The sequence below is a fragment of the Lynx canadensis genome, chromosome E1 (genome assembly GCF_007474595.2).
Source record: "Lynx canadensis isolate LIC74 chromosome E1, mLynCan4.pri.v2, whole genome shotgun sequence".
In the NCBI taxonomy this organism is placed as follows: Eukaryota; Metazoa; Chordata; class Mammalia; order Carnivora; family Felidae; genus Lynx; species Lynx canadensis.
The window spans coordinates 2,090,830-2,115,801 of record NC_044316.2 but is presented as its reverse complement, the minus strand read 5'-3'; the positions used below and the strand labels follow the sequence as shown (position 1 = coordinate 2,115,801).

General features: G+C 59.9%; 5 protein-coding genes across 7 annotated transcripts; 4 read left to right on the top strand and 1 right to left on the bottom strand.

The window, feature by feature from the left end:
* The first annotated feature begins 990 nt into the window (after positions 1-990).
* CLDN7 (claudin 7) lies at positions 991-3,207 on the top strand. The gene is made up of 4 exons (XM_030296141.1): positions 991-1,640; positions 2,371-2,535; positions 2,648-2,732; positions 2,828-3,207. The coding sequence occupies exons 1-4, from the start codon at positions 1,418-1,420 to the stop codon at positions 2,988-2,990; spliced, it is 636 nt and encodes a 211-aa protein (XP_030152001.1). The 5' UTR covers positions 991-1,417; the 3' UTR covers positions 2,991-3,207.
* A 277-nt stretch (positions 3,208-3,484) lies between these two features.
* On the bottom strand, positions 3,485-9,232 carry ELP5 (elongator acetyltransferase complex subunit 5). Its single transcript, XM_030296142.1, has 8 exons — positions 9,052-9,232; positions 8,834-8,894; positions 8,666-8,746; positions 6,865-7,085; positions 5,338-5,519; positions 4,721-4,816; positions 4,483-4,583; positions 3,485-3,842 (listed from the first exon to the last, which is right to left on the bottom strand). The coding sequence occupies exons 1-8, from the start codon at positions 9,092-9,094 to the stop codon at positions 3,728-3,730; spliced, it is 900 nt and encodes a 299-aa protein (XP_030152002.1). The 5' UTR covers positions 9,095-9,232; the 3' UTR covers positions 3,485-3,727.
* Positions 9,233-9,899: 667 nt separating this feature from the next.
* On the top strand, positions 9,900-16,324 carry CTDNEP1 (CTD nuclear envelope phosphatase 1). 2 transcript variants are annotated; one of them, XM_030296139.1, is made up of 8 exons: positions 9,900-10,460; positions 12,995-13,061; positions 13,159-13,277; positions 13,503-13,574; positions 14,225-14,341; positions 14,529-14,658; positions 15,315-15,399; positions 15,647-16,324. In XM_030296139.1, exons 1-8 carry the CDS (start codon positions 10,359-10,361, stop codon positions 15,705-15,707), a joined length of 753 nt encoding a protein of 250 aa, XP_030151999.1. In that variant the 5' UTR covers positions 9,900-10,358; the 3' UTR covers positions 15,708-16,324. The 2 variants fall into 2 exon arrangements, with proteins under 2 accessions (XP_030151999.1, XP_030152000.1); XM_030296140.1 differs by having other exon boundaries at positions 9,903-10,460; positions 14,547-14,658.
* PHF23 (PHD finger protein 23) lies at positions 11,829-24,827 on the top strand. Of its 2 annotated transcripts, XM_030296133.1 has the most exons (6): positions 11,829-11,839; positions 20,431-20,620; positions 22,210-22,241; positions 22,432-22,524; positions 23,069-23,906; positions 24,010-24,827. In XM_030296133.1, exons 2-6 carry the CDS (start codon positions 20,587-20,589, stop codon positions 24,222-24,224), a joined length of 1,212 nt encoding a protein of 403 aa, XP_030151993.1. In that variant the 5' UTR covers positions 11,829-11,839; positions 20,431-20,586; the 3' UTR covers positions 24,225-24,827. The 2 variants fall into 2 exon arrangements, with proteins under 2 accessions (XP_030151993.1, XP_030151994.1); XM_030296134.1 differs by lacking the exons at positions 11,829-11,839; positions 20,431-20,620 and adding an exon at positions 21,633-21,651.
* Positions 17,372-19,463, top strand: LOC115501188 (GABA type A receptor-associated protein). The gene is made up of 4 exons (XM_030296143.2): positions 17,372-17,591; positions 18,142-18,220; positions 18,363-18,481; positions 18,967-19,463. The coding sequence occupies exons 1-4, from the start codon at positions 17,502-17,504 to the stop codon at positions 19,030-19,032; spliced, it is 354 nt and encodes a 117-aa protein (XP_030152003.1). The 5' UTR covers positions 17,372-17,501; the 3' UTR covers positions 19,033-19,463.
* Positions 24,828-24,972: the final 145 nt, after the last annotated feature.

The window sequence follows — 24,972 nt, the reverse complement described above, 5'->3', positions numbered from 1 at the left end:
AGGCTCAGAAAGAAGGAAAGGGAAATGTGTGTAAGACGGGAGGGAAGGAGAAAGTGGAGTACAGGTTTGGAAAGTCTCCAAGGGAAGGGAGCGACAGGTGTGGCCAAGAATGTCACCTAGGCCTGACCCCGCTCCCCACCCTCTGCTGACTTCTGGCCTCAGTGCTTTCTTCCTTTTGCTAGGAAGGACCCTCGTCGCAGGTGGGGGATAGTGACCCCCTAGAGGTGGGGTGCCAAGGGTCCAGGCAGGTCAGGGATAGGGATTGGAATGGACAGCCAAGAAGACGGGGCTGTGGAGGCCGGGGCCTGGAGCCAGGTGTCAGCTGGAGGGCGGGACAGGAGGGTGGCGGCCAGGGGGCACGGGGCGGCGGGGTGCTGCTGGGCCGGTGGTTCTGGGAATGCAGACTCCAAGGAGGCTGCTGAAGGGGGGCAGTTCTGAGGGACTGGAGCTAGGGTTCCCCAAGGTGGGGACGCTTAGGAGAGCCGGCTGAAGAAAAGGAAGAGCAGAGGGGTGGGGACGAAAGTAGGGCAGGACAAAGAGCGCCTAGAGTAGAAACCAAGAGTCCCAGCGGAGGGGAGGGGTGGGGGTGGGCGGAACCGAGGGGCCCAGGGTGTCCCCCGCTCTGGGGCCGCAGTATCCCAGGCGCACCTGCCGGGGAGAGGAGAAGGGGCATCCCGCTGCCCAGGGAAGTCCAGTCTGGAGGGGCTGACTCCAAGCTGGGAACTCCAGAGAAGCCGCCGCCTCCTCCCTACCCGCAATCCAAGCCGGGCAGGAGAAGGGGCGTGACCCTGGGGCTCAGGTTTCTTCCTCTTCACCTGGGCAAGGAGGGGTGGGGGCCAGGACTTCCGGCTCAGGTGAGTGTCCCTTCGGTGACGTCAGGTCACCCTCGGCCGCCCTCCGGTCCCGCCTCCCCCCCGCGCTCCCGGTGCCCGCGGGGGCGCGCCCCTGACGCCCTACATATACTCAGGTGCGCCGCACCTGTCCGCCCGCACCTGCCCGCTCACCGCCGAGCCACCGGGCACTGCAGCCTCAGGCCGACAGCCCAGGGCACTTTGGGGGCTTCCAGTACCCGGGACCGCGCGCACACCGCCCCTCCGCCTTCCGTCTGGGTAGGGTCGCGGAGAACGCCGGAGGGGACCGCCTGGCCTTCGCGGGATCGCTTTTTCGACCGCCAGTCCCCGGGCGTGGCCTGATCCTTCTGTGAGACCCTTGCCCCGCCGGAAGGATCGATTTGTGTGTGTGTGTGGTTTTTTTGTTTTTTGGTGTTTTTCTCGGGTGACAAAAAGATCTGCAGTCACTTGACCCCAAACTTCTCTTCGGGTGACTCGTCTCTTTCTGTGGGGCTGCCCCCCCGAGGTGGGTTTGCTTTACCGCAGGGTCGCCCGCCCGGCGTCCCCAGGCTCTTCCGAGGGCGAAGATGGCCAATTCGGGCCTGCAGCTGCTGGGCTTTGCCTTGGCCCTGCTGGGCTGGGTGGGCCTGGTGGCGGCCACCGCCATCCCGCAGTGGCAGATGAGCTCGTACGCGGGCGACAACATCATCACGGCCCAGGCCATGTACAAGGGGCTGTGGATGGACTGCGTCACGCAGAGCACCGGCATGATGAGCTGCAAGATGTACGACTCGGTGCTCGCCCTGCCGGGTAAGGCCGCGGGGCCGACGGGGCGGACGCGCCCGGGGAACGAGGGCGCCGGGCGGGGTGCGGGGCAAGGGCGCGAGGCCCGACGCCCGGGGTTGCCGGGGAGCAGGACGCGGAAGCGGCCGGACCGGGCCGGGGGCGGGGTGGTGGGGGCTGCACGTCGGCTGCGCCCCCCCCCCCCCCAGCCAAGCCTCCCCGGGTCTCGTCCCCCGGCGGCCCAGCCCCCTCTAGGCCTCTCCTACCCCCGCCGCCCTGCGCGGCTGGCGGCCTCCGTCTCCCGCCCTTTTCTCTCGGACAAAAGGCGGCTCGGGGCGGAGGGCGCTGGGTCCGCGGAGGAGCCGTGCGCGCCGTCAGACGAGGGCCGCCGCCTGCGGCCTGTAATCTTATCGGCCGATTAGCCGAAGCCACAGAGCCGGTGGCCGCGATAGTGGGGGTCAGGGCTGGGCCGCGGGCCGATATCTGCGGCCCGTGCGGGGGCTCCGGCCGCCGCCGCCCCTCTCCGCGGGCCCCTTCCTCCCTGCCCCCCCCTCTCCCCAGCCGGGGCGGTTTCGCCGAAACCCTCGCGCCCCGGGCGGGTCCTAGGGCAGAAGGAGGGCGGGGCGGAGCGGCAAGGCCGCGGAGCCGGGAGGGGGCGGGATCCACCCGGCGCTGCGCGGGGCTTGGACGCCCAGGGGGCCCCAGCCCAGCGACCCGCGTTTCCAGGAATGAGGGCGTCCTTCCCCCTTCCCCGCAGCGGCCATACAGGCCACCCGAGCCCTCATGGTGGTGTCCCTGGTGCTGGGCTTCCTGGCCATGTTCGTGGCCACGATGGGCATGAAGTGTACAAGCTGCGGGGGAGACGACAAAGTGAAGAAGGCCCGGATAGCCATGACCGGAGGCATCGTTTTCATCGTGGCAGGTGAGCGGCAGGCCCAAGGAGGGCCCAGCGCCTCTCCTCTCCAGTCGTAGCGTGGAGGCGTGCAAGGTGCCGGCCTGGGGCCTCCTAACATGCCGGTCTTTCTCTCCCCCAGGTCTTGCTGCCTTGGTAGCTTGTTCCTGGTATGGCCACCAGATTGTCACAGACTTTTATAACCCGCTGGTCCCCATGAATCTGAAGTAAGTATGGGAGCCCGGCCTCCTAAAGGGGCGACAGTTCCGGAACCCCCTCCAGGAAAGGCAGCGTTTCTGACCCTAACCCCCTCTCTCCATAGGTACGAGTTCGGTCCTGCCATCTTCATTGGCTGGGCGGGGTCGGCTCTGGTCATCCTGGGAGGCGCCCTGCTCTCTTGCTCCTGTCCCGGGAGTGACAGCAAAGCTGGGTACCGTGCACCCCGCTCCTACCCCAAGCCCAACTCTGCCAAGGAGTATGTGTGAGCCGGGGGCCCCCTGGCCCGGCCTGGCAGCCTACGGTGTGCCCGGGGACCTGAACCGGCCTGGGGCAGAGCTCGGCCTGTGGGCGGGGTGCGGAGACAGACAAGCCCCGCCACCCCGCTCTCGCACCTTGTACAGTTCCCCCGAGGGGGTTGGGTGAGGGACGCAAAAAGAGGAGGGTGTGCTTTTTGTACAGGAATAAAACCGTATGTTTTGGAAAGGAGGCTTTTTTTTCCTCCCCCTTCAGGGTCTCTGCTTTCTTTCAACCCAGATCCTTGCAGGGAACCCGGAACCTTTAAGTGTATCTGCTTCAGTTTAAAACAACACACCCTGAGCGCTATCGGTGTGCAAGGCCCTCCCTGTGGCACCGTTGTCACTTGGGCCCCAACGCTAGTGACTCTCCAAGACTCAGGTGCCTGGCTTCCCTGCCTCTTCCCACGCAGTCCCTCCCACTGCCAACTCCCGCTTACACAGCTAGCAAAGTTTCTTTTTTCGTAAAAAAAATAGATTTTATTAGGCTGGGAAGGGAGGCGTCTCTGTTCCCTCACCTTCCCCTCTGCCCCTTCCCATGTTTTGTCCCGCCTGGAAGCTACTCCCGGACTCGGGGGTCACGAGGCAGGACCTCCGCACACAGGGGACACAGGTGGGGCAGGGTAAGGCCGCCGCAAACAACGAAAGGATGGTTACGCGTCCAAGGTCTCTCTCCCCCCTTCCCAGTACAGGCTAGTCAAGGCTCCCCGTCAAACATCCAGGTCACCATCTGGGTCTTCTGGGTCCAGGTCATCGAACACGTCTGGCTCATAGAAGATGCGGCTGGTAGCAGGGCCGGGCCCAGGGCGCAGCAGAGCCTGCTGTCTGGGGAGCGGAGGGGGGAGCGGGTGCTGGTGAGGGTGGGTAACGGGGTCCTGTCTGGACACGCTTCCTGGTGACTGACTCCCTCCTCTTTCTCGTTGGCTTTCGTGTTTTCTGGGTTCAAGTCCCTTTCTCTGACCTCCTCGTTTAGTCAGCATGGGAGCCGCATCCGGCACCGGGATAGACTGATGCCGCTCTCCTAACGATCCCCTACGTTCTTAGCAGCTCGAGGGCACGGATCCTGCCACGGTCTGGCTTCGCCCGCCCACACACTGAGCACAGAACGACAGGCATACAGAGGCCATTATGAACCTGTCTCTACCACACCCAACCGGCTTCCCGTCCTCCCAGTAACACTGTTGCCTAGAGAGGGGCAGGGCCACTTCCCCAGGGTCTGGTCTGGCTCAGCCCAGACCCGATTGCTCTGTGACCTAAGGCTCTAATGGTGAGAAAGGAGACATAGAGGCCCTTTAGCCTCGTTGGGGCAGGAGCGGGTAGAGAACCACTCCCCAGACTTGTCTTTGGAGGTGGACTTCAGCCCCTGTAAAGTCTGAGGTTAATCAATAACCTGCCATCACCCCACCTCTCAGGCCCGGACGCGGGGCTCTACTCAGGAACCCAGGCGCCTGGCCCCCAACCTTACTTTTCAGAGCTGAACTGGAAAGGCAGTGTCAGGCTATCCTTGGCTTCTCGCTCTCTCTTGGACAGGTGGAGGTTAAAGGTCAAGTGGGAGGCGGGGTCCACCTGCAGGCACGAGGGATACTGCCACTGCCTCATGGCTGCACCCCTGACCCCACCCCCACCCCCTGCAGTTTCCAGTCTCTCCTTTCACCAGACCCACAAGCTCCGTTCCCTCGTTTCCGCCCTGGCCTGCGAGATACCTGCGGTGTGTGAGGATCTGGGTGGGGCTGGGACTCTAGCGGGGGTCCCCCTTGGAGATCCAGGCTCAAGTCAGGCAGGACGGAGAACCACAGAGTCTGGGGGAGAAGAAAGAATATTAACAGAAAGGTTGTTTCCACCTGACGGAACAAACCAGAGAGAAGAACTTGGACCCCCCCCGCCCCCCGCCGCCGGCCCTGCCCCTGCCCACCCCTGCCCGCCCCACCATCAGTGTAACAGCTTCCAGCCCCTGCTCTTCCCCTCGCCCTCCTTCAAAGCTCTCCGAAGGGACTCGCTCCTTCTCCCCCAACAACCGCTCCCAGTCTTTTCTCCTTTGCCGTTTCTTGGAAGTCAAGATCTCCTCTTGGTTAAGCCCACGGGATCCGAATCAGGCAATCCTGCGTTCAAATCCTGGCTCTACCACTCACTGTCTGTAACTTGGGTAAGGGGACAACAAAACAAGCCACCTCCCAGGGCCGTGGTGAGGATCAGGAGGGAAATGACAAAACAAGGAGACAGAGGGAAGCGCTCGGCCACACCAGCTTTCTTACTCTTCTTTCCGCCAAGACTCCCCTTCCGTCTGACCCTGACCTTAGTGCTTCCCCGGGGTTCTCCTGACCTCGAGGGTTGGGCGCTGTCGGGGCCTCCGACAGAGGATGTGGGCCGAGGCCTGGCCCGCTGTACCACTCAGGGTCACCTCGGTCTGCGCAAGGCTGCTCAATGCTCCCATGGGGCCCGGGCCGTGGAGCTCTCGGTGCAGCAGGCCTAGCACGCACAGCTGCTCCGCTGCGGGGCCGCCACCTGGAAGGACAACAAGCGTGGGGCGCAAAGGGCGGTGGGGAACACTCAGAGTGGAGGCCAGGGATGGAACAGTAGAGGAGGAGGAAGGAAGGGGTGCCTCACGTTCCGTTGCGGCTCTGCCACAATCCTGACTTCCCTTGGTGAGGCTGGGACTGCGGAGCTGCAGCCCTCACCTCCTCAGAGTGAATGTGAGCCAGGCCTACTCTGACTTGGTCCTTGGTCCTCGGAGCTCCTCCCTCAGGGCCTTCGGGACAGAGTTAACCCCTTCCTCTTCCGGTCTCTGCTTACTTTCCAGCCTCATCTCTTACATGATGAACTACTTGAGACTTTTGGAACTTGACCCCATCCCAGTCAGTGCCTTTGACTCCCTCCCGTTGTCTCTCCCTTTTGCGGAGCGCGCACACACACGCTTAAAGAGCGTCAGCACTGTGCTAGAAGATGCCTTCGTGTTTTGACGCTTACAAACATTGGCACGTTTGGGCTGAAGCATATGACATCGCTATCACTTGACCTAACAGCAATTCTAAATGGTTCCTCCTAGGCGCGCCTGGGGGGCTCAGTTGATTAAGCGCCTGACTTCAGCTCAGGTCACGATCTCACGGTCTGTAAGTTCGAGCTCTGTGTCGGCCTCTGTGCTGAGAGCTCACAGCCTGGAGCCTGCTTCGGATTCTGTGTCTCCCTCTCTGCCTCTACCCCACTTACACTCTCTCTCAAAAATAAACATTAAAAAAAATTAAATAGTTCATGCTAATACTGTAATTTCACCCCTTTCCCCCCACTCTTACAGAGTAAACTGAAACACTGAGAGACTCAAGCACCTTAATACAAAGTTGGGTAGCTGACTGCATGGTCAGTTCTAGAATCCACGGTATACTTCAGGGCTACTCCCAGGGCCCCTGGTCTGGCCAAATTTGCCTGGCTAACCCCTTCCTCTTCGAGACAGTTCTTTCCTTAGGACACCCTGTGTATGTTCCTTTATCATCACGGCTGCTATCAGACTGTCTTGTAACTGCTAACTTGTCTGTATCCTTTTTGGCACTTTGAGCTCCTGGAAGACAAGAACCTGAGCACAGTTAGTCTTTACTCTCCTGGTATCTACATTTGTGCCTGACACATAGCACGTAATTTGTACTCATTGAGTGAACGAATGAAACAAATGAGTAAAAATGAACCCGGAAGAGGAACAAAAGCCTGGTTACGAAGAAGTCCAGAACTAGAATAAACGTGAAAGAGATGGAATAAGGCCCAACTGGCAATCCCTAATCATGTTCTTGCTCAGAATGGAAGAGGGCTTACTCCTTGGCAGGGGAAGGCACATGATGAGTAGTAATGAAGGGGGTCTCACCACGGCAGGCGTGCTGACGGCTCATGGCACAGAGGGCCTGGCAGAGGGCGGCACAGGGAAGACGCAGCAGCAGCCAGCTCAGTGAATCGAGAGCCACAGTGACAGGACCAGGGTCCGTCCTCTCGCACATGGCCTGCAAGGCTCCCAGGGGTCCCCCCGGAAGGGCTTCCCCAGTCTGTGCCCAGTTGAGCGGGTCTCTGAAGAAGTCATAGTAAACCAGCCTGCAAAGGGAAAACAGGAGACGACTTATTAACCCTGCCCCTTCCCCTCAATCTTGAACTTCACCCTGTGATCTCTGTGGCTCTCTGTGACTTAGAGCTAAAACTGAGACACAGACTACCACGTGGGCAGCACAGGCTTTGGTGTCAGAAAGCCCTGAGCTCTAAGCGTGGCTTCACTACTTACCCAAGGCCACCTAACTGATAAGCTACTTATCCTAAAACTGTTTCTTCATTTGTAGAACAAATGCACACATACCAACTGTTTGATCTTTAGAACGATCCTTAACGCGTATTAAACGCTTGACAAACGTTACTTATCATCACCATCAAACATTTCCCGAGCGGAGCCTAACTCGTGTCATTCCCTGGAGGAACAGGGAGAGGACAGGATGTGAGACATGGTTCCTGCCTGTAGGACAGTTTAGAGAAGATCAAGAATTAGATCCTGTGTTACTAACTATAGATAAAATAGCACCACAGAAAAAAGGAGTCTGACGCGGGTTAGACATCCTGGGATCGGATTCACGGTGGCCCAACTTGTTCCTGGACACCACCGTCCTATCTGTTGCTTCTCTTGTAAGTGCCACCTTAACATGAAACATCACTTCCATCACATGGTTGAAAAACCAGAGCTGAACACAGATATAAGCTACTGAGCTGTCTAGACCGGGAAGTAATCTTTTTTATCCAGGCACACAGGTGGGTTCAGGAGTCTCCTAAGGTCTATTCCACATCAGTCTATAACTCCTGGAAATGCTACCTGCTAGAGTCCTTTTACTTTCCTCTTAAACTCTCTATGCTTACTTACTGCTACTGTCTTAAGCCAGATCTGTCACCCCCTATCATCTTTCCCTAAGATGCGTTAGAGACCACAGCCGTCTCATTCACCACGCCTACCATAGCACCCGGTTCGTAACTGGTGCTCAGCACACATACACCCCTGAGTGAACCTGGACTACCACAGCAGCCTTCCCTCCCGGTCTGTCTCCAGGCTGCCCCCTTCTAATCCATTCTCCACACTGGTCACCGGAGTAGTCTAACAGTATGAGATTATCACTCGCCTCTTACACGTTGAAAGGGCCGTCACTGCCTTTGGGATAACAACTGAACTCATTTTCACGCTGAGACCTTTTGCTATCGGTGTGGTCTCAGGAACCTCTTCCAACTCCCATGAACAGCTATGCCTTCCCATACGTCCCTAATTTTGCACAGTCTGTTACTTTCGCCTCTAGAACAAATCGCTCAGTAGCTGGCAGCTAGTGTCGGTGCAAATCTGGAATCCACGTCTGGACTAACCATCCCCGGATTCTGAATACCTCAAAAGACAGAATAGGTTCATTTTTATCCACCAGTACAGCTTCTGGTGCGAAACTACAGCGTCGGCCTCTTATTACGCTCCATTTCCGTCTGCGCTTCTATGGCCCATGCTCTGGGTTCTCCATTAACTCGCCACTCCTCATTTCTCTTACGAATCTTGGCCTCCCGAAAGACACATGTCCATTCCTTCAATGAATATGCCGGAGAGCAATTTCCTTACAGGGATCCTACACCCAGCAAACTCTCTCCCAATCTGTGCTTACCGGCTGTTGATACTGGAGTCAAAACCTGCACGAAACTCTTCCTCGCTCACTTCGCAGCCCAGGATGTGGACCTGCTCCCCACTAAGGCAGAGATGAAGGAGAGCGTCACAGAGCTGGGCCCAGCCTTCCTTCCCGGGGACTTCGGGGGGAAGGCTGCGGGATACTCACCCCAGCGCAGCTTTCTTGATAAGCGCCTTCAAGAGACTGCGCCCCTCCCACTCCACGGAGTCTGGGGAGAGCGAGGGACGGATAACCAGCGTGAGAACGCTGACGTTTCCGTCCTCACCGACCCCGGGGGACCACCCCTCGCCGGGGACACGCGGCTCTTCCTCTCCGCTGCCGCCCCTCGAGCCCAGCTCGCAACCCCCGGCGCCTCTGGCCCTCACCCCGCAGCAGCACCAGGCCGCGCAGAGCCAGCACCGACTCCATCTCCAACTGGCGGCCCGTCCCTCCTCGGGCGCCCTCTGATGGCGTCACGGGCCGCCGCCCCGCCCCCTCCAGGGAAAAGGGGCGGGGCACCCATGAGTCCTCCCACAACCGAGACCCGGCCCGGTCCGGAATGAGAGGTGATTATGTCCAATATCCCAGGGGGCGCTCACGCGGAGGGGCTCCTCCCGAGCTCCGGCGCACAGACGCAGGACATTTTTACCACGACTGGGGCCGGAAGAGCCGTTGGGGGCAGTTGTCGGCGGGAGGGGTAGGAGGCCGCACGAGCCCGTCCGAAGGCCCGACACCCGGGGACGAGAGACGTCACCCGCCCCGCCCACGCCGCTCCAGGCGGGGCCCGCCTCGCCCCCGGGGTCCGCCCCGCTGCCACCTTCCGCGCTTGCGCGATACTGCGGCCTTGTTGGGAGCGCTCTCGGCTTTCCTCTACCCGCCCCCATAGACCGAGGAGGGGGAACTTTAGTCCCGGTGAAGCGAATACACGTCACCACCGGAAGCAGTGTCAGAGGGGAAGAGGAGGGGGGAAGAAGGGAGGAGGGAGCCCTTAGGGCGGTAAAATGGCGCCTGTCAGAGTGGGAAATCCAGCCGCAGAGGCTGCAGAGGCTGCAGCCCCGCTCCCCAGCGGCTAAGGCACCCCCGACTTCGGGGAGGGGGAGGCCGCTCCGGTCTAGCCATCCGCGCCCTTCGGCTCCCCCTCCCCCTCCTTCCCCGATCCTTCGCCCAGCCGGCCCGTCCGCCGCCGCCGCCGCCGCCGCCGCCGCCGCGGCCCTTCGCGCGCCGCGGCCCCCGCCCGCCCTTTCCCGCGGGCAGCCCCCTAACGCGCCTGCGCAGCGGGCCACCCTCCGCTTCCCCCTTCCCCTCCCCCTCCCTTCTCCCTCCCTCCCTTCTCCCTGGCCCCCTCCCCCACTGCCCCCTCCCCCAATTCTCCATCCCCTTCCCTCCCGGTCTCTGAGGACCCCGTCCTAGCCCGACCCGTCTCGGCCCGCAACCTCCGCGAAGCCGTCGGTGCCACTCCCCGCCCATGTGGGCCCCCGCGGGCTGCCCACGCCTGTCCCCCAGCTCCCGGTTCCGCTGGGCTTTCCCCTCGCCGGGGGTGGCTTTCTGAGCCGCCCGCTCCGTGCCCCTCTCTGCAGCCTTTCCTGCCACTCGGGGCCCCCGTTCCCCCTCCCGGAGGCGGGGGGCTGCCCCCGGGGGGCTGGCGGAGCTGGGCCGCGGGGGCCCCGGGGCCGGCGGTGCCGGGGTCATCGGGATGATGCGGACGCAGTGTCTGCTGGGGCTGCGCACGTTCGTGGCCTTCGCCGCCAAGCTCTGGAGCTTCTTCATTTACCTTTTGCGGAGGCAGATCCGCACGGTGAGCCTGGGTGGGCGCTGGTGGTGGTGGGAACCCGTGTCAGCGGTGCTCACGGGTTTTCGGAAAGTGTCGGGCCTCTGTTTGGGCTTCGGAACGGAGTCCTGGCGGCGGCTTTTCCCGTTAGAAGGTTGGGGCACCCTTGGCTGGGCATGGGGTGGCATGGGGAGGGGGGAGACCCCCGTAGGACAACCGAGATCGGGGCGGGGGGGGGGCGAAACGGAGACTGGATGTGGCAACTCTTGGGGGCCAGGGTGGTGGGTGGGGCGCCGTTTAGGAAAGCTGGAGTTGTTGTTAGAGACCAAGAGGAGGGGAACACCTGTTTGATGGCACCGGCTCTGTCGGCTGTGGGCTTGTGACAGACCCTTCCGTTACTAGGAGCCTCCCTGTGTGTTAGGGCTCGGAACAAGGGACAGACGGGCTTATGTGGCAAGGGTAGGGGTGTGGGTGGGAGACCATACGTGACAAACAGGGGAACAGCCTTGGGTGTGAAGGAGAAACCCCGGCCGTTGGCTTTACGGGGACTCGTCCAAAAAGGGCCCCGGAAACTTATTTCCTGGTGTGGGCATCTGGGGTCACCTAGTCCCTGGGACTAAGAAGGATGGTTTTATGTTGGGCTTTAGGGCGAGGAGCACATTGGTGTTGGGGTGTCTCTCTGGGAAGACAGTGCTTGGCAGTTGTAGGCTTGAGCCTGAGGGCAGGCTTGCCTCTCCAGGAGACCCCAGCTTTGAGAGGGGTCCTGTGGGCAGCGAAGACTGCACGTCCCCAAGTATCTGTGGGTTCCCTCCCCCAGAGAGCTTCTCTCCAAGGTCAGAGCTCCCGTAGGCTAACATCCTTTAGCGAATGTGCTGTGTTCTCACTGCTGGGGAGAATTCAGTAAGCCGACATGCAGAAGTTCCCTGGCCCGTGCTCTTTGGTGTACCTCAGTAATACCTGGAAGGTCCGAGAGTCTCCAGAGAGCCCTGGGTGGTGGTGGTCGTTGTTGACCGACTTGGGGGAGTGGGCCTGCTTCAGATTCAGTGTCTCCTTTACCAGTCTATGCCTTCCGCTTCCTGATTTAGGGTGAGGGTTGTTTCTGGGTGATCACGGTGGGAGGCAAGGCTATTTCCCCGAAACACATGTTAGGAGCCCGGAAGAATTTGGGGTCAGAGATGCTGAGGTGTGTGTGGGGCTGGCTCCTGGGGTTTTCTCTACATGTCAGCTGCTGTTCTGTCTGGCTGGCTTTGCTCCGAGCACGCCCCGTTTGCCCCTGAAATTTCTGTTCTGGAGGCAGGGAGTAGAGCTCCAGCCCCTCTAGAGGCTAGCTTTTGGCAAAACTGCACCTCTCCGGGCGAGCGCTGACCCCACGGCCTTTTGTCTTCCCTTCCTTCCCTTCCAATCTGGTTTCTCCCCCCACCCCCTTGCTGGCAGATGCTTGGAGCATTCCCTACATGCCCAGCATGTGCAACCCGAGATAGCAAGCCAGGACACCCGAGCTGTTGCGGCCTTCATCCTGCTGCAGGGAGAAAAGGGCAGGTGCCTTGGCATTCGGAGGAGAGGGCCCTGTGGCTTGCAAGGGGCGAGACTGGTTCTGGCGAGGCTGGGGCCTAGGGATGGGGCCTAGGGATGGACAGAAGCCTAGAAGAAAAGAGCAGAGGAAGGGGCTGCCAGGCTCGCGTGGAAGAGAACTGAGTGCTAGAAACAGGAGCTTCTAGAGAAGACTCGGAGGAGCTGGAAGGTTGACGTCCTTGTCCCCTCTTGACGTCCCTCACAGCCCTTCATTCACTCTGGCCTTCTCGCCACCCTATCAGTCAGCCTGGTGGGTGGGGCTTCCCAGTGTGCCTTGTCCTGGGTACCGGAATAAGGAGGCAGCGCGGAGGGCTGAGGTTCTCTGCCACTTGTGACTTGGCTGGTAGAGACAGAAATGGACAGGTGGCTGGTTAAAATAGGCCTGGCGGCCACCAGCCAGGGGAACTTAGCTGACCTGAGAACCCCTGGATTCCCTCCTTGCCCTTCATTCCCCTTAGGTACCCAAGGACCTCCTGTACTGACTCCTCTCAGTCCCCCGAGTGACGAGAGTTGTCACGAAGGATCCATGGGGCGGAAATGTGGGGAGCCGTGCGTGTCTCTGTTTCTTGCAGAGCACAGGGAAGAGGGCAGGTTTTGGGTCGGCCTGCCTTAGGGCGGTCCTGGCGCCACCACTGCATCCGCTCTGATATTAACCACCCACCCTGTGACAGTGTCCTGGGAACGCAGCCGGGACCGGGTGCTCTCGCCAGGTTTTCATTCTAACTGGGGGGACAAATGACCAAATAAGATAATTCCTAGCAGTGTGGTCTTACACAAGGCATCTAACCTGACTAAGCCTCGGTCTCTCCGTTGTTAAAACAGACGCGATGATGTTGCTGTCGTTGTCGTTATTACAGCGTCGTTACCGCGTTCTTGCGGATTAAATGAGGTGATCGTCAGTCACTTCCACGATGCCCCGTATATAGTAAACGTTCCTCTGTCAAGGTCTCCCGCTCAAGGGGTCTAATTCTCTCTCTTGCTGTTTTTAGATAATTCAGTACCAAACTGTTCGCTATGATATCCTTCCCTTATCTCCCGTGTCCCGGAATCGGCTAGGTGAGCGTGCTGGCTGGGAAGGCTCCTGTAAGGTGAGGTGGGGCTCGAGGTGTGGGCTGGAGGTTGGAGGGTGTCACTCCTTGCCGTTGTGGTCCAGGCCAGGTGAAGAGGAAGATCCTGGTGCTGGACCTGGATGAGACACTTATCCACTCCCATCACGACGGGGTCCTGAGGCCCACCGTCCGGCCCGGAACGCCTCCCGACTTCATCCTTAAGGTGTGTCGGGGTGGGAAGTGAGGGGATGGTCATGCCTGTGATTCTGCTCACAACTAGACTTCCTTTCCCGGTCCCGGAGCATATCGTCCTTGTCCCCATCCTCTGGCACCAGCGGCAGGCAGTGGGGGGGTGGGGGGGGGGTGGGGGGGGGTGGCAGGGAGGGGTGTGTGTCCTTCAGGCCTGTGCTCAGGACGCCCCCCCCAGCTCTTCCCTGTTCCTCTCCAGGTGGTAATAGACAAACATCCCGTCCGGTTTTTTGTACATAAGAGGCCCCATGTGGATTTCTTCTTAGAAGTGGTGAGTTTGGGGGCACCTGGGGGGCTCAGTCGGTCGAGTATCTGACTTCGGCTCAGGTCATGATGATCTCGTGGTTCGTGGGTCCGAGCCCCACGTCGGGCTCTGTGCTCACAGCTCAGAGCCTGGAGCCTGCTTTGGATTCTGTGTCTCCGTCTCTCTCTCTGCCCCTCCCCGGCTCACACACTCACTCTCTCTCAAAAAAAAAATAAAATAAAATAAAAAAAAGAAATGGTGAATTTGTAGAAGCCGTGGGGAGCCCTGTGATGAAGGAATGGCGTTAAGGCTCTGGGAATTCAGAGCGGTTGGAGGAAGCACAGGGTGAGGAGAAAATAGGTACGGGCAGTTTTGGAGAAGGGCAGTTGTGGGCCGGTCAGAGGGCGGCTGTCAGTAGCTTGGGTTCATTTGTGGTGCTGATGCAATTCTGTTCTTCCACAGGCTTCCTGATCTTCTGTTCTCGCACCTCTGAATCTCTAAGGGTGTACGGGGCCTAAGACTCTTGGGTTTGGGGGCCTTCAGAATTTTGTGTTCTCAGAGACATCTGATGCTCTTGAAAGGCCTGAAGGACCGGGCCGGAGTCTAGTGAAGGAGAGCTGTGCGTTCAGAGGAAGGATCGCGTCTTCTGACCCCACCCTCCCCCTGATCAATTTCAGGTGAGCCAGTGGTACGAGCTGGTGGTGTTCACAGCAAGCATGGAGATTTACGGCTCTGCTGTGGCAGATAAACTGGACAACAGCAGAAGCATTCTCAAGAGGAGATACTACAGACAGGTAAGAGGAGGCTCGGGAGGCAGGCTGGCAGGGAGGGGTCTGGGTTTGAGCAGTTTCCCCAGAAAGGGACCTTCTGGGGGGTGAGCGGAGGCGTACTGCATGACCCCCTCTGTGGGAGGTGGCTGCCCGTGGGCATTGTTGGGACTGGGCAGCCGTCACAGGGGCCGAGTCTCCTTTTGATGCCCAGCGTGACCCTACCCTCCAGCACTGCACTTTGGAACTGGGCAGCTACATCAAGGACCTCTCCGTGGTCCACAGCGACCTCTCCAGCATCGTGATCCTGGATAACTCCCCAGGGGCCTACCGGAGCCACCCAGGTATGGGGGGTGGGGGGGTGAGTCTGGCAGGACCAGGAAGTGGTTCCGAGAAGGTTATTTTGAATGCCTGGAACTGGGATTCCTGGCTTACTGTAGGTCAGGATGCCAGGTGTTTCTGGTTTCTGGGAGACACTCTCCCTTCCCCACTTGTCCACTTCATAGGTCACGTTGCTCGTATCAGTTTGCTTCAGGTGAGACACAGTAGCAATAAATTTGATTAGAAGCCTCACGTTAATGTGAGATACGGTGATTGTAGGTTAATTTTATCTTGGGGGAGGGGCCTGGGTGGCTCAGTCATTTGAGCATCTGACTCTGATGTAGGCTCAGGTCGCGATCCCAGGGTCATGGGATCGAGCCCCGTGTCGGGCTTTGCACTGAGCGTGGAGCCTGCTAGGGAGTCTCTCCCTCTGCTCCTTTCTCCCACTCACGCATCCACCCCCATCTCTCAAATAGACATGAATATGAATGCCTCTTTTAAAAAGTTTGTTTTGGAGAATAAAATAGGAAGGTTTACCTAGGTGGTTAGGTTTGGGTGGGTCAGGGAGAGGGTACGGATTTTAAAGTAATGATCCCCATTTTCCCAAAGGAAAGAAAAACCGGCCTGAGTCTTGAATTGTGTGGTTTTTTTCACGTGCGCTTATTTTCACCCACCCTAGACAACGCCATCCCCATCAAATCGTGGTTCAGTGACCCAAGCGACACCGCCCTCCTCAACCTGCTTCCCATGCTGGATGCCCTCAGGTAACGGAAGCCAGACACATTGCTGAGGAAAGGAGGTGGGGGATCCCGAGAGGGAATAAAAACGCGTCCTGTTTGACTTAACTCTTTTCCCTTAAGAACTTAGCCTTTGAACCCAGGTGTTCTTACAGTAAAGCTCATCACCTGTAGCCAGTGGGTTTTGGGCAAACTGGACCTCAGTGTCATGTGAGAATGGTGATTATTTCCTCCCCCCCCCCATCTCCAACGAGGCTTCATCTTGTCATCCCAGGTTCACCGCCGACGTTCGTTCTGTGCTGAGCCGAAACCTTCACCAACACAGGCTCTGGTGACGGCTGCTCCCCCTCCACCTGCGCTGGGGTGGGGGGGAGAGGGAGGGTGAGCTCTCGGGATGCCGTCTGATGCCCTGTCCGATGGTGAGGACTGCCTGGGCAGGACCTGCCCCTCCCGCCCCTCTCTGCCCAGGGAGCCCTGCGCTCCGTGTGGAGTCTGGACAGACACACGGGCCACACTCGCAAGCAGCCTCACTCTGACTTCGAGTTCGCGCTCCCTGGAAACCCCAGACTGGGACAGAAGCGGAGGCCTGGGACAGCCCGAACTGTCTGGTGGAGAGACCAGACCGGCCAGAATGAGAGACAGACATTCGGTAATCCGGGAGGCTCAAAGAAAAGCCAAGCCAGCTTTGTTGTGATTTGATTTTTTAAAAACTCTTGTACAAAACTGATCTAATTCTTCACTCCAAGGGCTGGGCTGTGGGTGGGAAACTGGGATTTTGGGCCACTGGATTTTCCCCAAACTTGTCCTGCCCTCCCCCCTTTCTTTTCCTTCTATTTTCCCTTCTTCCTAGACTCCCTCAGACCTGTAACCAGCTTTCTTTCTTTTTTTTTTTTTTTTTTTTTTTTTCCTCCTTTCTCTCTTTTAAACCATGCATTATAACTTTGAAACCAAAGCTGCCCCAGGTCCTTCTCTGGGGGTTGGGAGATGAAGGGAGGCGTCTTTGTTCACGTCCCCCCTATCGGGGCGAGGTGCTGTTGGCTTTGGGGGAGGAGTGGGGAGACTCGACATCAGGTGCTCTGGCGGGAAGGGTCTTGGAGACGGGATGGGCGCCCCGGTGGGGACCGGGAGGGCGGCCGTGTGTCCTGAAGGAACCTGGCCTGCGGGCTAGGGCGACGCGGCAGTGTGGCGGCAGGAGATACCGGACCAGAAGCCAGACAGGCGGGACCTCGCCGGGGGCCGACGCGGACACGCCCGACGGCGGGGGGCCTAGCGCCAGGCCCGGCCCCGCTCCGGCCGCCCCGGCCCCGCCCCCCAGCGCCCCTCCCCCCACCTCCCCGCGGCCGGCTCTACTTCCCGCGGCCGCCACGTGACGCTCCGCCCTTCTCCGAGATCACATGATTTTCTCTCGCGACCGCCGAGTGTGTTCCTCCGCGATGACGTAGTCCCTACCTTTCGGACCTCCTCTCAGGTCCCTATTGGTCCACTCTTCCCTGGAACCTAGGCGTCCGGTGCGTTTCCCCGAACGTGTGTTTCGTTTCTGTCCCCCTTCATTTCCGGAGACCAGCTCCCGACTTGGGTACTACTTTGTTTTGGTGTCAGCTGCCGCCGTCGGCGTACCAACGCGTTTCGTGAATAGCTATCCTTGTGATTATCTCTGCCTTTCCCCCCCCCCCCCCCACTTTACGTTATTCCCGAAAAGAAGTTTCGGAGAACCGAGTCTCATATTACAGTTACGGACTCGCAGCCCTTTTCATCCCCAGCCTCGTGGGGGAAGGTCAGAATGTGGGCTTTCGGTTATTTTCGACCATAGCACAAGCCAACCATCTTCGCTACGTCGTCTGCGTAGCCCACAAGTTGATTCCAAAGCGATTACGCAGACGGCGTGAGGGGGGGGCGGTCAGGGGGTGGTGCTACGCTGGCGGCGTTATGGCCGCTGCGCTGGTGGCGTAACGTAGCAGGCGGGGCGGCCCCGGACCGTCGTGGGTGGGGTTGGTGAATAGGGAAGTGGCGCAAGTCCCGGGATCGCTCCGCTGAATCCGCCCGCGCGTCGCCGCCGTCGCCGCCGCCCCCCGTCCCGGCCCCCCCCGGGTTCCCTCAGCCCAGCCCGGTCCAGCCCGGTTCCCGGGAGGATGAAGTTCGTGTATAAAGAGGAGCATCCGTTCGAGAAGCGCCGCTCTGAGGGCGAGAAGATCCGAAAGAAATACCCGGACCGGGTTCCGGTGAGGACAGTAGTCAGGGCCGAGGGCGCGGGGCGCTGGCTCTGACGCCACAGCCTGGGTTTGGGTCCGGCCAGGCGGCGCGGGCACTGGGCTGCCGGCTGTGGCGGGCGCGACTCTGCTGTCCCCGGGCTCGGAGGTTGAAAGCGGGGTGGCGGGAGAGCTGGGGGTGGGGGGGACACAGATGGGAGAGGCAGACGTGGGGATTGGTGTGCGAGGCTGCAGGGAGTTTGACAGCCTGAGCTGCTCATGGTCTTTACCCCGAGCTAGCCAGGTTTCTGAGCCTGAAGCTCTAGGCGGCCCACTCGAGTCGTCCGTGCCCTATTAGGATAGTTGTTTATTATGACGCCCTACTGAGGGATCCTGAATGTTTGGGTGAGTTCAGCACAGTGGGGTCAGGATCTCTGCTCAAGGCTGCGCCGCGTGTTCAGAGACAAAGAAAACGGAGTCGGACAGATTTGGGTGCTGGGAATTGTGTTACTCGAGTTCTTGACAGGGGTAACTCTGGGACCATACACCTAATATTTCCTAATTTTCATCTACCCTTCATCAGGTGATTGTAGAAAAGGCTCCCAAAGCTCGGATAGGAGACCTGGACAAAAAGAAATATCTGGTGCCTTCTGATCTCACAGGTGGGGACCTGACCCAGGCCCGGGGGTTAGCTTCCTATGGGTGGTCGGGCATCTTTGTGGGAGAAGGTTCCACATTGTAACTGCTCTCTCTCTCGGGGGCACTTGTGATCTCTGGCTTCATCCTGCCTTGTCTCTTTGGCAGTTGGTCAGTTCTACTTCTTGATTCGGAAGCGAATTCATCTCCGAGCTGAGGATGCCTTGTTTTTCTTTGTCAACAATGTCATTCCACCCACCAGTGCCACAATGGGTCAGCTGTACCAGGTATGTCCATGGGGAAGCCGGGAGGCTTCGGAGAGGTGTGGGGAGAGCTTGAGGGGAAGAAAGTGCTAAGTCAGCAGTTCCCGGACCAGCTGCCTTGCTCCGCTCTCCACTTTATCTTCGGCCTCAAAATTTCAGCATGGTCCTGGGTTGGAGGTTTGGACGAGGCCATGGGAATGGCCAGAAGGGAGAGAAAGGTGAGGTGGACCGCAGTCCCGATCCTTCACCTGCCCCAGCGTCCTCCCCGTTCCAAGGCAGAGAACAGTCAGAGGGAGAGCTTTTTGCCCAGGACTGCTGCTAGGGGTGACGCTGCTTGGCTGCTACGGTCTGAAGTGAGGGAGTGAGTCAGGACGCTAGTTTTTTTTTTGGGGGGGGGGGGAGGGGTCTGCCTCGAGAACGGGACTTTGGAGAAGGAGGGGGGGCAGTGGGTGGTTCAAGTGACTATAGCCCGGGTGCCTGAGTACCGGTGTTCTCTGCTTCTGCCCCAGGAACATCACGAAGAAGACTTCTTTCTATACATCGCCTACAGTGATGAGAGTGTCTACGGTCTGTGAAGCTGCTGCCCCTGAGGTGGGGGGTCCCAGCCTACAAAGAGAGAGGTGGCCCCCCTTCCTTGACCTAGTCCTCCTTCAGGCTCGACCACCACCTCCCTCCTTCAGGACCTGCACTTCCTAACGTTCGAGGCTCTCCTCCAGCCCCTCTTAGCAGGAGGGCTCATGGGGGAGGTGGCTTCTAGGACCTCTCCTTTGTCCCCTTTCTCTTTCCACCTTCCCCACTGTGCTTTAGACTTCTCGATTGTCAATCTCTGTCACATCTAGTGATTGTTTTGGTTCCTGTTCCCTTTCTAACTGCCCAAGGGGCTCAGAACCCTGACATTCCCTTCCTTTCACTACCTTCTTTTTGGGGGGTAGAGGGGAGGGACTGTAATTGTGGGGGGAAGGTAGGAGGCACATCAATAAAGAGGAAACCACCGAGACGAACTGGATCTTGCTTTGTGTTGCTTCCCTCCTTCTTTTTCTTTTTAGTTGTCCCGAGGTGGGGATAGTTACCCGGAGGTGGACAAAGTGGCGGTTGGAGGGACAGTAATATATTTTGGTTTACTCTGTTCATGTTGGTTTTTTTCCTTGGGGGGGGGGGGGGGGGGGGGAGGGCCAGTGTTTTTGCTGTGATGAAAGGAATACGGAGTATCGTTTCATGAAACTTCTGTTTTATATACCTGTCTTTTGGGTGTTGATATAAAGAATCGTTTTTGTTTTTTACACCGTGGGTTCCGGTGGACAAAGTTGGAAGAAAGTACCTGCTTTAAATAAATACCTCCCAAGTTTGTTACGGCCTTTGGGTTAGGGAAGAGCTGGTCGCGTGTGGGAGCTGGTGAATGGACTCCGTCCTCGCTTGGCATCTCGCTTGGCCAGACTAATGCCGGTGTGTGGAATTCAAGGGAGGCAGAAGACGGGTTGGAGGGAGCCATTATCATCAGGAGGACTTCATCCCCCAGCAACCCTTTCTCCCTCTGGCCGGAAGTGGGGCGGTCCCACGGGGGAGAAAGAAGCCGCAGAAAGAGGCAGTATGGTGGCCGAGAGTTCTAATCCCTTCTTTTCCTTCTTTCTTAGTCCCGCCCAGCCTACGTTTCCCAGGATCCTGCGCGCGCTCTTCCGCCCTACCCTCTGCTCCCAATCTCCCCGCCACTCCCCGGGGGAGGGGAGCGGACTAATGCGCCTGCGCCCATCCTTGGCTTGCTGGGAACTGAAGTTCCAGAGGCCTATGGGGTCCCCTTTCCGCTGCCCCCAGACGGACTACAGGCCCCTTGATGCATTGCGCGTCGGCGCCCGCGGAGGGAGGAGGGAGAGAGGAGGAGGGAGGGAGGAGGGAGGAGAGAGGAGGAGGAGGGAGCAGGCGGCCGGCGGCGCGGGGGGAGGGGGCCCGGTCCGGGAGTGCGGGAGGCAGGGGTAGAGGGAGGTGGCGGCAGCGGCTAGCGGACTCGAGTCATTACCAGGCCGAGGCAGACACCTCTGTGGAGCGAGGCAGTAGGAGCACCGAGCACCGGAGGCGGCACCGGGATCCCCGGCTCAGGGGAGGGGGGCGCCGGACCGGGAGGAGGGGAGGGGGCGATGCTGGAAGCCATGGCGGAGCCCAGTCCCGAAGGTGAGCTCTCGACCGGCACGGAGCGCTGAGCCGGTGGGGGGCGGGCGAGGAATCAATTGGCAAACTTGGAGGTCGAGCCCGGAGCCCGGCGGGGGAGCGCGGGGAGGGGGTCGGGGGCCTGCCCCTGGAGGTAGGAGAGCGGCGAGTTGGGAGACCTCGGTGAAAGAGGAGTGGGAGCTCGGGCTGGGGGTAGCTGGAGATCAGACGCCGTGAATGTGTGTGTGTAGGGGTGGGGGGTGGGGAGCGGGAGCTTGAACCCCGGAGCTCCGGGGGTTAGGGGCCGAGAGGGCCTCCAGCACGTTGGGGCCCTGAGGCCGGGAGGCTGGGGGAATCTGGGGGCCGGAGAGTTGTTGAGGAGGGAGGATGTGGAAGGGGACTGAGTGAGGAGCCCGGTAGTTGGCCGAGGTGGGGGAGTTTGTGGCGGTGGTGCCGGAGCTCCGGGTAGTTGCCGCCGGAGAGAGCCCGGGGATCGTTGGAGCGGTGGGCAGATAGTTGTGGGGAGAAGAGGGGGTCTGGGTATTGTCTGCGGTAGAGGGACCTGTACAGGGCGGGTAGTTGTGGGGAGAGAGCGCCGGGAAGCGAGGAGAGCCGGGTAGTTGTAGGGGCGGTGGGGCGGGGTGTGTGGGGGGGGTTGAGACCGGCGAGTTGCGGGGGGGGGGGTGCTGTTGGTCGGCGAGGGCTAGAGCCCGGGAGTTGCGGAGGGCGAGGGGGGCAGCGGCGGCAGCAGCGGGGGTCGCTGTAGAGGGAGAGTAGCTGGCGGGGGGGGGGGGGCGGCTAGAGTTTAGGGGTCCGCAGCCTAGTCACTTGGCGGTGAGTACGGGGGCGGAGGGGGGGCGGCGGCCGGAGGGCTCGGAACTGGGCCCGGGGGCCCGGCGGGGAGCCCGAGGAGCTCGAGACGGGGAGGGGCCAAAGCCCCGGATGGGGGCGGAGGGACGGCGAAATTGTGGGGAGCGCGGTATGGGGGGGCAGGTGGGGCCGCGTCCGGGTTAGTGCTCGCTCGTCTGTCCCGGCCGCGAAGTGGCGTTGGATGTGTGAGCCTGTGTGTGTTTAGGGTGGGGGTGAGGGGCGCGCCGGGCCTCGTGCTCGAGTAGAAGGGGCCCGGAGGGCGGGGAGCGGTTCGGCGTGGTCATCCTGGACCCTGGGGGCGGGCGGGTTGCGTGTGCGGTCGCGGAGGGCCCCGGGCGGCAGATCGCGACCGGGTAGGAACTCGGGGCTCTGGGCGCGTGTGAAGGACAGGGGCAGGCGGCCGCCCGGGCTCGGTCCGGGGAGCGGTATGGCGGGGTGGGGCGCCGAGTGATCGAGTAGACTGGAGTCTAGAGAAACCGTGAGTTGGGGGGGCGGGGCGCCAGGCCTCCGGTGGGGGGAAGGGGAGCGCTATAGCGAGGCCTGAGAGGGCGCCGCGCCCTGGCTCCGCCCCTCGCAGGGCGGAAGGGGGAGCAGGGGCGGGTCCAGCACAGCTGGGGACCTGCCGGCCTGGCCGGGGGAACCGGAGAGAAGAGGGGGTCTGCCTGGATCCTCCGAGATTTAGAGGTGGGGTTTCATGCGGACTCTTCGCTAGTGCCTTGACTCAGCTTTTATTGCTTCCACAGATCCACCTCCGACCCTTAAGCCAGAAACTCAGGTGAGGTTTCTCTTCCTTTTGCTGCCGGGGGCCCTCCCCCTCCTCTCTTTCTCTTGCTCTCTCTCTCTCTCCTCCCCACCCCGCTTCTCCCTCTCCCCCTTCCTCCTGCCTCTTCTAGATCCCTTGCTCCGGGGTTTCTGCCTTTGGGAATGCTCCTCTTAAATTCCTTGTGATACATGTTTCCTTTCAGCCACCAGAAAAACGTCGGAGAACAATTGAGGACTTCAACAAATTCTGCAGTTTCGTGTTGGCCTATGCCGGTTACATTCCCTCTAGCAAAGAGGTAGGGACTGGAGGCCCAGTAGCCTGAGGGTGGGTGTCCTAGGACTGGAGAGGGCAGTCTGTGTCACTGTGTAAGGGAAACCCCTACCCGATGGGACACAGAAGACCAGGGAAATGGGAAACGTGGGAAAACCAGTACCTGGGGGCAGCTGGGTGACTCAGAGACTCGGCGGGGCTGAGCAGCAGTGAATGGTCGGTCTTGGGGTATTAACGGAAGGCGCTGCTGGATAAGCATTAGGAAGCTGAAAATGGCAACAAACGGGGCTGTACGGAAACAGGTAAAGAAATCGCGCTCTGGTCTGCGGGTGACAATGCCGCAAGGCTGTGGGGACTGCAGAGGTGACGTGCAGGTGTTCAAGGGGGGATGCTGAGGGGAACTGGGGAGGGGACAAAGTTTCTGAGTACAGTGATTTTGTTTTTGGTTTTAGTGGTTTGGGCCAGGGTATCTCGGGGTAGATCTTGTCCCTGGTTTTTAGGCTGGGTTTGTACAGGGGCTGAGGTGCCCCTGGGCCCCTGCTGACCCTGGTCTCTTCCCCCCATTTAAGGAAAGCGATTGGCCAGCCTCAGGCTCCAGCTCTCCTTTGCGAGGTGAGAGTGCGGCAGACAGTGATGGCTGGGACTCGGCCCCCTCAGATCTCCGAACCATCCAGACCTTTGTTAAGAAAGCAAAGTCATCCAAGAGAAGGGCGGCTCAAGCAGGCCCCACTCAACCAGGACCCCCAAGGTCCACTTTTTCTCGTCTGCAGGCCCCTGACAGCGCGACCCTGCTTGAGAAGATGAAGCTCAAGGACTCGCTCTTTGATCTAGATGGGCCCAAAATGGCGTCTCCACTGTCCCCCACATCCCTGACACATGCCTCCCGGCCCCCTGCTGCTCTCACCCCGGTACCCCTTTCCCAGGGGGACCTCTCCCAACCTCCTCGAAAGAAGGACCGAAAGAACCGAAAGTTGGGGCCGGGAGGGGGGGCTGGCTTTGGGGTGCTCCGGAGGCCTCGGCCGGCTCCCGGGGATGGGGAAAAGAGGTCTCGAATTAAGAAGAGCAAGAAACGGAAGTTGAAAAAGGCAGAGCGGGGGGATAGACTCCCACCTCCTGGGCCTCCCCGGGCACCCCCCAGTGACACAGACTCTGAAGAGGAGGAGGAAGAAGAGGAAGAGGAGGAGGAAGAAGAGATGGCTGCAATGGTGGGGGGTGAAGCCCCCGCCCCCGTGCTGCCGACACCCCCAGAGGCTCCTAGGCCTCCTGCCACGGTGCACCCCGAAGGAGCCCCTCCCACTGACAGCGAAAGCAAGGACGTGGGGAGCACGGAAACCAGCCAAGACGGAGACGCCAGCTCCAGCGAAGGCGAGATGCGCGTCATGGACGAGGACATCATGGTGGAATCAGGTGCGAGGTTTGGGGCTGGCCCGGGTTAGCTAGGAGGACGGGCTCGGGGCTGCTGGGGACCCAAGAGCTCGGGCAGAGCACCAAACAAACCTTCTTTCCCCAGGTGATGACTCATGGGACCTGATCACGTGTTACTGCCGAAAGCCCTTTGCAGGGCGGCCCATGATCGAGTGCAGCCTGTGTGGGACATGGATCCACCTGTCCTGTGCGAAGATTAAGAAGACCAATGTCCCCGACTTCTTTTACTGCCAGAAATGCAAGGAACTGCGGCCAGAGGCCCGGCGGTTAGGGGGGCCTCCCAAATCGGGAGAGCCGTGACATCGCCATCTCTAGGCTGGGACTTCCAAATGACAACAGGACTTGGGAACTGAGCCTCGGGGTCCTCAGTATGTCCCCTGGAGCTTGGATATTGTCCCACTTCAAAGGCAGGAATACCCGAGGGAGGCTGGTTTGGAAATGAGTGTCTCGGCTCCAACCTTACCTTTCCTTCCCACCTTGTGGACTTGAACGTGGACCCATTACGGTTGGGGGTGGGAGGCCGTCTGGGTCCCTCGACACTTCCTTTCTGCCCCTTAGGCCTGCCACCCCTCACCTTGTGGGCCAGCGTTGGAATTGGGTTGGAACGGGACAGTTGTCTGTAAAACTCGAGTGTAAATACAGCACCCCCCTCCCCTTCCTCGTCTTTTCTCTCACTCCCCATTTATTCTACACCGGTTGTAGTTTTAATTTCGGCCTTCCCCTTTCGGGCAGGGCAGCTCGGAGGTGGAGGGCCAACCAGAGCCTGGCCGAGGGGAGGAAGGAAAACAGAAAGGTGACGGGACTCACTCACCTCTTTTGTTTTTAATACCGTCGGCCAGCTGTTTGTACAGACAGCCTGCGTGTTGTAAATAAAGCGGAGTGGGCTCTTTTGTGTTTATAGCCCTCACTGACTGTCCTGCTTGGGAGGGAGGCTTGGGAAAAGCTGACGGAAGACTGGCTGGGAGTGGGGCCGAAACCCACCTCCACGACCTGGCGGCGCGCCTTCCCCCCTCCCCCCAGTCCGGGACCCCCACACCCCCCATCCTCT

Coding starts and splice junctions, on each gene's coding strand:
- ELP5 (XM_030296142.1), bottom strand. CDS start 9,094: ATGGAGTCGGTGCTGGCTCTGCGCGGCCTGGTGCTGCTGCGGG. Junction 7,086..8,665: donor GACTCCAGTATCAACAGCCG/GTAAGCACAGAT, acceptor TTCCCTTTGCAG/GCTGGTTTACTATGACTTCT. Junction 4,584..4,720: donor CAGATCCTCACACACCGCAG/GTATCTCGCAGG, acceptor TCGTGCCTGCAG/GTGGACCCCGCCTCCCACTT.
- LOC115501188 (XM_030296143.2), top strand. CDS start 17,502: ATGAAGTTCGTGTATAAAGAGGAGCATCCGTTCGAGAAGCGCCGCTCT. Junction 18,221..18,362: donor GGTGCCTTCTGATCTCACAG/GTGGGGACCTGA, acceptor TCTCTTTGGCAG/TTGGTCAGTTCTACTTCTTG. Junction 18,482..18,966: donor CAATGGGTCAGCTGTACCAG/GTATGTCCATGG, acceptor CTTCTGCCCCAG/GAACATCACGAAGAAGACTT.
- PHF23 (XM_030296133.1), top strand. CDS start 20,587: ATGCTGGAAGCCATGGCGGAGCCCAGTCCCGAAG. Junction 20,621..22,209: donor GGCGGAGCCCAGTCCCGAAG/GTGAGCTCTCGA, acceptor TTGCTTCCACAG/ATCCACCTCCGACCCTTAAG. Junction 22,242..22,431: donor CCCTTAAGCCAGAAACTCAG/GTGAGGTTTCTC, acceptor GTTTCCTTTCAG/CCACCAGAAAAACGTCGGAG.
- CLDN7 (XM_030296141.1), top strand. CDS start 1,418: ATGGCCAATTCGGGCCTGCAGCTGCTGGGCTTTGCCTTGGCCCTGCTG. Junction 2,536..2,647: donor CATCGTTTTCATCGTGGCAG/GTGAGCGGCAGG, acceptor TCTCTCCCCCAG/GTCTTGCTGCCTTGGTAGCT. Junction 2,733..2,827: donor CTGGTCCCCATGAATCTGAA/GTAAGTATGGGA, acceptor CTCTCTCCATAG/GTACGAGTTCGGTCCTGCCA.
- CTDNEP1 (XM_030296139.1), top strand. CDS start 10,359: ATGATGCGGACGCAGTGTCTGCTGGGGCTGCGCACGTTCGTGGCCTTC. Junction 10,461..12,994: donor TGCGGAGGCAGATCCGCACG/GTGAGCCTGGGT, acceptor TGCTGTTTTTAG/ATAATTCAGTACCAAACTGT. Junction 14,342..14,528: donor AGAGGAGATACTACAGACAG/GTAAGAGGAGGC, acceptor TTTGATGCCCAG/CGTGACCCTACCCTCCAGCA.